The sequence below is a fragment of the Microchirus variegatus genome (assembly GCF_963457635.1).
Source record: "Microchirus variegatus genome assembly, chromosome: 12".
Classification (NCBI taxonomy): Eukaryota; Metazoa; Chordata; class Actinopteri; order Pleuronectiformes; family Soleidae; genus Microchirus; species Microchirus variegatus.
The window spans coordinates 11,913,925-11,925,950 of NC_139813.1; the positions used below are offsets into that span (position 1 = coordinate 11,913,925).

Genomic DNA, 12,026 nt, shown 5'->3' on the forward strand with positions numbered 1-12,026 from the left:
CTAATGATTTTGTTTCCAAGGATTTTCAAGAAAGCGCTCTTAAGCCGCGCTCATCGTCTCTGTTGTTCACCCAACTGAGAAACGCACCAAGTCGAGCGAAGACATTTCAAAGCGAGAACTGCCAATGTCTATTTACAGTCAAGTAAAGTGCAAACACTCTGATGGTCCATCCGTTTCAAATGAAAATGTAGTCGGCATACCAGTAAAACATGAAGCACCCTCAGTGTCCGGCGTATAACTGATGCTGTGAGCAGCTGAAGGTGTGAGCCGAAGTGTCAGATGTGCCAGATGCGACGGAGAGCGCTGTATTGTTTACCTGTGCATCTTAAACACCATTCTGTCTGCGTCCTCTGTGAAATACGACCTCCCTCATGACACAACTGATGCTTTAAAAGCCTGCATTCGCCATCACCTTTCGTACGGTGTTAACCTTAAGGTGGCAGTGCTTTGAATGTCAACCCCTCCACATGTGGACCTTTTTAAATGCCACTGCTTTTTTATTCCGCAATTGTGAAACAGGACAGACAAAGGGATGGAGGGCGGGAAGGAGAGGGCGGGCGAGAAGACTTTTTTTTCCCCCACTAGATGAAAACCAAATGACAGACAATCAGCTAAGCTCAGCAGGGGGTTCATTTAACACTTGAAGAGGAATATCAGGGGAATAATACTAAGTGTGGGTCTTTGAATGACTACAGAGTGGAGTCTCTCTTTTAACGATGTGCTCAGTTAAAAAGATAGATGAATGGCAGCCTTGTACTAGAGAGCATGGCGTCCTCCTTTTGGGTTCAATGAACTGGTCTACTGTAAAAAGTACCAACTAAAATATGCAGCACATACTTTCAGTATTTTCAGTGCGGTATGACCTTAGGATCTATACTGAATAGAGATTTGACATGAATCACAAGTTTAGTAATGGAAATTACTTTAAAAAGTTCTTTATAAGTACATGTGTTGAGTCCAAATCGTCTGTGTATCGAACATCATTAAACCCCTTTATGATAAGGTAAAAAAGTGACATCGGTACATGAATTTAGTCATATTTTGCACAACAATAACGAATGTTCTGAAGAAACTGAGTTGCTGAAGGATGGATGAGGACCAGGGCCGTTTCTAGCTGTTTGGGGGCCCTATGCGATATACTATTTGGGGGCCCCTATTTTTTTCAAACTCGAGGTAGAGATTCCTAACTTTTTCTGATTACCCCACAAACACTTACATGCTTTGCAAATATATGCATAATGAATGCATCCAATACATGCAAATAAAGAAAGGTACTTTTAAATTCTCAAAAATATAATGAAATATGAGTGAACTTGCAGTTTGGGGGCCCCCTGGTGGCTGTGGGGCCCTATGCAGCTGCATAGTCCGCATTTAGCAAGAAACGGCTCTGATGAGGACACACTCTATGCTACAAGAATGGTTTCCATGGATGTCAGGCTATTTATTTTTGGTAATAAGTTATACTTAGAAACACTTTCTTTCCCCTTTGACAAAGACCACTCACCGTATGATGAGGATAGAGAAAAGTATGATGCGGTGGTTGCAGAGATGACAAATGATAATAGCAAATGTAAGGCGACAGCCACTTTAAATTGCCACGGGACCGACACTGACCCCGTGACACACAGAAAAATGTGACAACCTTCCACATGCTGTGGAGTGCAATGTGCCTGACAGAAGCCTTGTGCGATTTTTTCCGTTTGTTGTTCGGCAGCGTTCTCCTTTACATTGTCATGAGATTTGCTGCAAGCATTTCCAGTCTTGGAGAGACGAGGACTCGGAATCAAGCGTCATTTGTGATCCCTCGGTGTCCTGTAACAGCTGTCTCCAGCATCAGAGCATGTGGTTGCCTCTATCCCATATTACATCTCTGCCACTCAGCGCCAACGGATCAGCAATCCAATTTCACACAAGCGCGCTCAGAGGGAGGCTACACTGACGCAGGAATGAGGATCTATGCTTTAACAAAGACGAGCAGTTGTTTGAAGAGGCTGGAGGGGTGGTGGTCTGAAGGAGGGAAGAGTTGCAGAAGAATTAGATAGAAATAGTGAGAGAAGTGTGATGCAGGGGAGATAAAAATAAAGAGTGATAAAGTGGGTTTCTGTGACTGTTACTTTCATCAGTCGAGCTGCTGCAGAGAACACGATGAGCTCCGAAATTCCCAAACTATCTCCGAGCAAAGCAACAGCGCGCACAGCTGACAGACAGAAAGACAGACAGAGGCTCTGAGACGAGCCCGAAATTTGTCAACACGTCCCTGTTTGTGTAGTGACGTCGCATGCGCCACTTTATGCTCAGTCAAAGACCAGCAAGACAATGATCTCTATGTACTGCTGCGAGAGCAGATGTACAGTATTGGATGACAGCGTACTCCTCAGCCCTTTCAATATCACACACTCACATTGCAGAGTCATTGTGACATAAATATAGAAGGGGCTTGCGTCTCATCTTTCACAAAGCAGAGAGAGTATTGAATCTGATATTCAATGAACGGTTATTAGATTGAGCCATCATGCCGTCAGTTTGGAGCCAGACTCATAAGACAGCTGGCGTGCTGAAGAGGCTGCTTTTAATTTGCAACCCCCACACACACACACAAAACACACACAGCAAAAAAAGAAAGGAGAAAAAAAAAAGAGCAAACTCTGACTGGACCAGCCAGAAACGTGTCTGCAGCCTTGTGTAAAGCTCGATGTAACCACCACATACGACTCTAAATGCTTGACTATTTTGGGATACAGTTTTTTAGAACAATAACTTGTCTGTGCTGCCATTTAATTTTCTCCTTGGGGAGTGAAATCCAGGAGAGGCAAGTACTTGGCCACGTTTGCAGACTTGTGATGGGAATTTCGGGTGCTTGGATAAATTGGTGCTGAGGTCTGTTGCTGGTACAAAAGGTCAGCTGGGAGACTATATCCGCCATACAGACAGACAGACAGACAAAGGGGTACCGGGGGAGAGGATAAGAAATGGATGAAACCTATGAAACATCCTGTCACTGTGAGATTGACAAGACAAAGATAACACTTGTCTCCACCTATTCTTCAACCTGTTGCATTGTTATCATCGCGCATCTGCCAACCGTTTCATTTCTGCGCGGATTTCTTTTTAATAAATCAACTGCTGTCAATATTTTCTGGGTACAATAAAAGATGACAATGTCCTGACTGTGTGATGAGGGGTAAATCGCTCCTCAGATTTGAGACTCCAATTTTCCACCTGATTTCAAATGCTGATAAGAAAAACGATGTCTGACAGTTCACTTTTTAACGTCCACATTCTCTGACAGTCTGTCAGTGAGTCATGACTGAGCCTGTGTGTCCTTCTCTATCTCTGTCTGTCTGTCTGTCTCTATCTCTGTCCTTGATTAGCAATCACAGCAGCATTGCCTGGCCTGATTCAGAGTGGAAAGCTTTAATCCTCCCCACATGGTGCCGAGACTTCCAGACCCTGCTGCAATTGCTCCAGGTAAACACACACAATCACTGTTAACACTCCAAAGTTTCCATAGATCATCTTGAGGAAAATCACCGCCTAATCCGTGCTGAGCTCCCTTGAGGTCCACTGTTTCTTAATGGCTCTGTTGAAGATGCCCAACAGTGGATTTGTTTGTCCACAAACATTACGATGATGTTTGTGTTTGCAGAGAATAAGATTATAAAGAACTAATGCATGACTAATGGAAAAGGAAAACAGCCGCGCAGGAAAATTATGATGCCTCGTTCATAAATTGTCAGAACAAATTTAAATCAGGTGCACGCATCTAACTAGACGCGTTGTGAGTGTGTTCCTTGGAAACATCATTTATAATGTTGTTGCCGGGAATTGAAATTCTGTTTGCCCAGGAAAAGAAAAAAGAAGAAAGAGCCATTTTGAATAGTGGCAAGTGTAATATTTGAAGCACACCCAGTGAGGGCTGTCTTTATTCAAACTGACATTTCAAGTGGACAGACAAGGCAGAGAGAGCTGACAGGTTCGTCTCAGCCTGGTGTCAGACAAGCTGACTTTTAGCACTAAAATACTCCCTGACAGATGCATCACTTAACCACTTACAAAGTGTGCAACAGACCTCTGGCCCTGCATATTTAAAATTGTATAAGTCTTCATCAAACACTGAAAGTCAGAGAAAAAAAAAAAGACACTTGACTCACCTATGAAAAAGCCTTCAGGTTTTACATGATGGCGTGCAGATAATAGATGAAAACTACACTGGTGAAATAAAGTATTTCTCATCAGTCAATTCAGTCTGCTTGTGAGGAATTGTCTTCCGAAAGATGGATTTTGTGACAGTTTTACTGTGAATGTGGATGGCACGCAGCAGGACCGTGATAGGATGACAACGCGCATATTAGAAGCTAATAAATCAAATCCGAGAAGCGGAGTATGAAGACTGTTTACCTCTCTGCTCCTCGGAGAAAGATAGAGACGCTTTAAAAACATCCACCACTTGTAATTTAGGTCTTTTGCATCATAATTTCCGATAAAACTGCCAAGCGCCAACGAGCAAGACAATATCCTTGATTCTCCAGATACACCTTGTGATCGAGATTTGTGGCAAGCTATAAAATTTGGGAATTATATGATGTAACAGGATGCATCATCAATTTATGTTTATCAGCATGAAGCAACAAAAGGCAGCCTGGTGATTTTATGTCAAGCTGTGAAGCAATCACTTTTCTTGCAGCTATGTTTTGTGTTCTTGGCTTTCATCATAAATGAACATGGATTTTTTTTTTGTAAGACCCCATGGAGAGGATGTCTGCTCTGGAAATGTAAAGTTTCATCTTATCTTGATGCTGGAGTTCCACTATTTGATGGAACAATTCAAATCTTTCTCTCCTATCTGAGGCAAATTCAAAAGCGAGTCTCACCTGCCAACCCCCGACCCCCCCCGCGCACACACACACCCCCGCCATCCTGTCTGCCACATCCAGCTTCCCGAGCCTGCGCCTTCTTAAACTTTAATCATCTCATATTCAATACCTTTCACAGCCACTCGTCACAAGGCTATACTGCTTTCAAAAGATTTCTTCCCCTTTTAGCCTCAACCTCAACACAGATACAGTGATTTCAGAATATCCCAGCCTGTTCATTACCCGGCTACCAGAGCGGTGTTCACAACTTTTTTATTTTTTATTTTTCCTGATGATCAGATTGGAAGGTCACATAAAAAGCTAAATAGAAAAATAAAAGAACAAAAGGGGAACAAAGCACAAAGTCCCATCACACCTTCAATTTACTGCCGTTATCTTTAAAATGTGGAATTTCCCAGAGCAAACAGAACACACTTTCAGCTAATTTGTTCACCTTAATGAAAATGATACAAATGCCTGATACTATTTTTTTTTATTTTTCCCCTTTGTGGTGGTGGTGGTGGGGGGGGGGGGCTCCTTTCTTTTTTCTGATTGTGTCAGAGTGAGGCCCTGACACCTGCTGTTCTCTGGATATCATGTTGTGTTGGCCCCAGCGTGAGGTCTGCTCCAATCCATTGGCGAGCTGACTTTTCTGAAATCAATGACCAGCAAGACACAATGTGTGATTTTGTTTCAAGACTAGCTGTATTGATTGTCAGCGCTTGGAAATTGTTTTCCAACTTTACCTGAGCTCCATAGAACTGTGAGAACTTCTTGAAAAATATCAGCTTTCAAAACAGATCTCCTTTTGAACCAAAATATACAGAACAGAACAGAAATACAATGATTTCTAATTTAACATAATCACAGCTTTCGAATGAAATCATTGACAAAAGGCAACGGAGCAACGGCGCCTTCAAAAGAAAATCATTGAAAGGTGGTGAGATCTGACATGGGAAAGTGATACCCTTTCATCATGACGTGTATGGAAAAAAAGCAGTCAAAGGAAATAATAAATAAATAAATGTATGGGGCTTTATACTGAGACGTGTTCAGCAGAACAGAACATTTCATTTAGTCTTGTTGAGAAAAGGCACATAAATCGACTGCCAGCAGCAGGTATCACATTAAATCCCTATCAGTTGAAGATCAAACTGCATGAGGTATAATCTCTAAAGCTGCACTAACACTTCTTCTTGAGAATAGATTTTAATAAAATAACATTAAGAGGAAAGTTCCTCCATCCCATTGTTTACCAATGAGCCACTGAGGTTTTAGTTAAATCAGCATATTTTACGACGACTATGATTTTTCATCATCGTCACCGTATGAGACAGTGCTTCGTTTTCCTTTTCTCTAGTTCTCACACACACAGTAAAGCAAAACTTGAAACAACGAGACTCGCCCATGAGAATAATACCGTCTCCTTATGATCAGCACAACGCGGACTTGCTCGCTTTTAAATCAGAAAATCATCAAATAACGACAGAATGCAAAAGGTAAACTCCACACACTCTCCTTATACGCCTGATATTGAACTTTATGTTTTTAAATTCCCTGATTGCATCATAGCACCTGACCAGAATAACAATAGCCGCCCGGAAGAATCACAACTTACGTGTTTTATTTCCGACAACATTAACATAATGGCATGCCCGCAGGCTAAACAGATAGTTTTTTTCTGAAGAACAGAGACTAAATTCCAGAAGAAGACATAAGGGAAATGAATAAAAGCATATACAGGGAAGAAAAAGGCAATGATATAGAGAAACAACATAGCACCGAAAAAAAGCCATCACTATCAGTTTATTATATCATATATATATATATATATATATATATATAAACTGTGGCTCTGGATTGGGTAAAGAAATTAAAAGACCAACATTAATTTTCATAAATATCAGGGGAGCATGGATTAAAACATTATTAATGTCGAGAAATCCACATTTGAGTGGGTTATCTGTGAGTTACCGTATAGATAAAATGTCCAGCTTGATGTTTAAACTCCATAATCCTTGATAACATTCAAGAAACAGGCTGTAACTTGGGAAATGTGAAATAATGTAACAGAGCTTTTCTTTTTCTTAATGAGTAGGATACAGGTACATAATATGTACTTATGTACTTATATGTAATATGTTTCCATTTTCATTAGACTTTATGTGGCCAATAACAAAACAAATATTATGCAACTATAAAGTTGAGTTTATCCACTGTCGATCACTAAAGTGACACGCACGTGCTTCGCTGCTGTGAAGTGCAGTGCGTTTTTAGCAAACACATGTAAACTCAAACATTTAATTACCCAGTGAGATGATCTGGATTCATTCTTTTTAAAAAGTGACAAGCTCTGTACATTAGTGGCAGACACAAATAGATGTGTTTTTAATTACCGACATGTCTGCGATGACTTTATATCCATGACAACAGGCACAAAAAATATATTAAAATTAATTACTGACAGCGGGAAAAAGTATCATGACTCTGTATACAACCAGATGGTACTGTTCAACTCAGCATTTACACTAGAGCTGAACTATTTGGGGAAACTAATTACGATTTTATTTTAGACAAATATTGATTTTTTGTTTTGGTTTTTTGCAATAACTTAAGGCAGATACTAAGCAGAGCCTTCCCTAGGCGCCACTCAGTTAGCCTTATTCATGAGTCTACCTTTCTCTTGCTTTTGACAGTCCTTTTGTAAGGTTGTCCACATAGACCAGTCAGATTTAAAGAGCGATGTACTCAAGAGTCTAATCGCAGCTTTAATTATGCGATAGGAAAAGTTGAAGAGCTGGCCATTACTTGCTGTCTGGCGTCCTCACTTGCCTGCTCTGTCTTTCTTTGTCATCTTCGATCAAAGCTGCTGGGGGTCACAAAGAGTCTGATGGGCAGATGCAGCGCTCTCCCTGTGGCCCTCATGTCTCAGCTCTGTCCATGGCTAACACTAAAAAGCTGACAGGCTTTTATTGATCTCTACTTTTCGGAGACTCTCTTCATGGACACGGCGGCCCTAGTGGGGACATAGTCCACTTGCTACATGAATGTGTGTGTGTGATACATTCCATATCGCTGTGTATAAAACTTTGAATGGAGCAATAATGGTGATAATGGAGTAACAATGTTCTTTAATGGTAAAATGAGGTGCAGAGCAGGCCATTGTATTGGTATTACTGTGGTGTTTTTTGTGGCTTTGCTTCAGTTTAATGGTCAACATAGGTGTTATTTAGTCGGTGTGACTGTGCTGGTGTTCCAAGTCTAACTCACAGGTTTAAGATTAAGATTAAGATTCCCTTATTAGTACCGCAGTGGGGAAATTTCCAATTTCTGCATTTTAACCCATCCGTGAGTTAGTGAACACACACAGCACACAGTGAGGTGAAGTACATGCTAACCCAGAGCAGTGAGCTGCCTGCATGCAATTAGCAAATTGCAAAATGCTAAATGAAATATGAAACATATATAGGTTTAAACTTCACTCTTCATGGTTTTAGTCATATAGATACTATATATATATATATTAAGGCTGTCAAAGTTAAAGCAATCTTTGCAATGATTACAGCCGGAATTAACACAATAAAATGTAACACAATTAATGCAAGTTTGTTTATTTCTGGTGTGCACTGACCTCTGACATGAAAGCCGGGAATTATCCGCGTGAGACTGAGATAGTAGCTGAAGATGGAGAGAGGTGAGGGATTGTTGGGTGAAGGATTTCATTTTAAGAAGCTGAGCGACGGAACCATCGATAAAACAAAAGTTACCTGGGTGTCACGGCACAATTTATTGACAATGACTAGACAATGCAATCCTTTGCCTTGACTGTCAAAAAAAACAGATGCACGACTAATTGCTCAGACCTGCACAGAAGAATTCCTCCAAATCGCGACTAGAAACGACTAGAAAGTAAGCGGCAAATTAACCACCGATAGTGCCAGTAATATGCTGGCAGCTGCCTGGAGACTTCCATTTGGTGTGTGTGTGTGTGTGTGTGTGTGAGTATATATACTTTAATCGAAGATTACAAATAAAGACGGAGAAGGCAATTGAGGACGTCAGACAGCAAGAAAGAACATGCAGATAAGCCTCTATAGTAATAATGACCAGGCCTTCAGGTCTCTGCATCTTTCCTATGGCATAATTAAAGCTGCGATTAGACTCTGACTATTTCTCTCTCTAAATCTGACTGGTCTATGTTGCCAACCTTACAAAAGGACTGTCAAAAGTAGAAAGGTAGAATCATGAATAAGGCTAACTGAGTGGCGTCTAGGGAAGGATCTGCATAATATCTGCCATATACACTTTCCCACATATAGTGAACCCTAAACAAACGTGCAATCACATGCAAGGTAAGGCACCTAATTGCTCTGGCAGCCATTGAGTGATGACAATGGCCACAGTGGGAGTTTGCCAGACTTTGTCAGAATGTATGTAATTATTCAGCTCAACAAAAGGAAGGGCAGATGTGGTGCCAGAGCAGATTTACTGTGTCTACGGTTACTGCATTCAGTAGGGTATATAATGATACACTTACAGGCTAAATTACCCGAGCATTGTTTACCTCTACTCTTAGAGTACAGGCCCCACTGAGAACAAGAGAACCAAGAAGGTGCTGGAGGGAGAAAAAAGGCCCAGATGGATGTGCTGAAGTTCCAATTAAAGTAAATGATCTGATTGTGGAGAGGAGAGTGTTGAATAAAGACAAACAGTATCCATGGAAGCAGAGAGGCCGTCTTCACACGCTGCAGACACAAGCTGTATGGGCCTAAATCAATGTTGTCCCAAACGTTTAATACAGGAAACTAAGATGATATATCACAACCCAATTCACAATATAAATCACGACACACTGATTCATGCATTCATACGCACTTTTTGTTGGTCCAACCAATACGTAACTAAATAAGCTCCAAAGTATTCAGAATGCTGCAGCCCGTGTAATAACCAGATAGCCAATAACATTCTGGCCTCTCTTCACTGGCTATCGGCAAAAAAAATAATAAAAAAGGATACATTTAAAGCACTACTCATAGTTTTAAAAACTTTAAATGGCCAGGCTCCATCTTACATCCCTGACACGCTCACTGAATATAGACCTGACAAAACTCTGAGATCATCAAACAAAGGTCTCCTTAACATTCCAAGAATACATTCAAATTCAGTGTTCGGTGCTGTCAGCCGCTATGGTCCTACCTCTGGAGAACTCTCTGTCTTGTGTCTGATGTGCTACAAAAAGCAAACTTAAAACATATTTGTGTTCACAAGCTTTTCTCGTCAGGTTAGGTGCAGAATAAATACCATTATTCTTCTCTCTGCTCCTTTTCATTCAAGACCTGGACAATTTTGTGTTTGCATTAGATTGTTTTTTATTTTTATTTGTAATATATATGTATATATATATATATTTATTTAATTAATTAATTAATTTCATATATATATATATATACTGCTATTTCCTTAACAAACAAAACATCTATTTTGGTGACAATACACAGGTATGTTTAATACATAAATCTTGTTTTTTTTTGTATTAAATATTTCTGAAAATATATGCACATTAATACTTGATAATTACGTTGTGCATTGTGTATATAGGTATTATGCATATGAGTTAAATGACACCTTACTAATATGATAGGTGGGCCTGCTTGATTTTAACTGATTATTGATTTAACATCTACAGTATAACAACACTAAAACAGTGTTTCCCAGTTCACAATGTAAATGTAAAATATTTCTGTAACACTGAATATTTGTAATTTAGTCCATCTCAAATAAAAGGCTAGAAAACATTAAGTTAATTAATTTGTTGACCCAAGAAAAATCTTGCCAGACCCATCTATGGGACCTGACCCAGTCTTTGGAAATGAATACAGTAAATGATGGCTATTTCAGTCACTCCAGACCTCATTAAAAGTGTTTTATTTATTTGGAATCACAAAGAGACACAATATTTGCCCATGTGGTTGCAAGAAAAATATGGGGTTTTTTTTGTTTGTTTGTTTGTTTTTTTGAAATCTCTGTAATGTAAAAAGACTCATGTAATGATGTGGACCACTATGTTTGTTTATTTGAAAAAACACCATCTCTTACTATCAGTTCTGATGGCAGCACCCATCTGAGCCATTGTCAGAGGTCATATACATAATGAAAGAGGAAATTACTGAGGAGGCAATGGCAGGGACAAGCCTGTCATGCAGCACAGGGAGAAAATGAAGATGGAAGAAAAACGGTTTGCCAAGAATAGAGCAGTGCATAGAGAGTGGCACCATTGGAGGGAGGAGAAGGGCCAAGAGTGCAGGAGGGAGCACAGGGGGAGAGAGAGAGAAAGGGAGAAAGTGGAGGGGCTTGAAGTTGAACCATGAAGACAGGCTTCTCAGTAAGTTGGACAATGCAGAACCATTCAGAGAACTGGAAGACAACAAGAGAGAAGGAGACGGTCGAGCTTCAAAGCAGGGGGAAAGTTGGCCATCATACTCAGCTGGGGGAGTTTTCATAAATTAAAAGGTTTTCAAAGGGAGAGACAAAGACTAGAAAGGAACCTGACAGAGCAGGAGGAAACGCTGACAGGTTTCCAAGACGAGGAAGAGGAGCAGGTGTCACTTTGGAAGGGGCTCTTACCTTGGCCGACGCCGAAGCAACTGATCCTGCTGCCGTGATGCCTCGCTTGACCGCTATGTCGCTGCTGGATGTTGTCACGGCAACTGTAACTGGGGTGGGAAGGAGGGAGGGAATGACTGGGAGGGGAAGGAGTCCCGGACGGTTGTTGCCATTGACGACGGCAGAGGCACAGCTATGATTGGCTCCTCCATTGTGGAGGCCAGACGGACGGATATCTCTCCGCTCCCAGGGTCCCCGATAGTCCCTCTCAAAGCGGTGGTGGTGGCGTGACATCACTTCCTCTTCGTCTCAGAGGGAACAACGGGGGCAGGCCTGCAAGAAATGGAAAGAAACGGGGTGGAATAAGTCAGGTTGAATTTCTTTTTTCAATGCGAATGGCGGCAAGAGACACAGATACAAAGGACAGGTTTCAGAGAAAGAGACAATCTAGATAGCGAACATGTTGACGCGAAGGTGTAAACGCTCACAGCATCTGCTCCCACCGCACTGACTGACATGGAACACACCGCAGCTCATTTGTTGCCTCTAATTCCTATTTTCAGTCATTAA

At 41.0% G+C, this 12,026-nt stretch overlaps 1 protein-coding gene across 1 annotated transcript in view; it reads right to left on the reverse strand.

The window, feature by feature from the left end:
* klhl29 (kelch like family member 29) overlaps nt 1-11,750 on the reverse strand; it is a gene marked incomplete at both ends in the record, with an annotated part of 157,202 nt that extends 145,452 nt beyond the window's left edge. Inside the window, 1 exon segment of the mRNA XM_083898757.1 lies at nt 11,478-11,750. Within this exon segment, the coding sequence (XP_083754883.1) occupies nt 11,478-11,750 (273 nt within the window).
* Between the last annotated feature and the right edge of the window lie 276 nt (nt 11,751-12,026).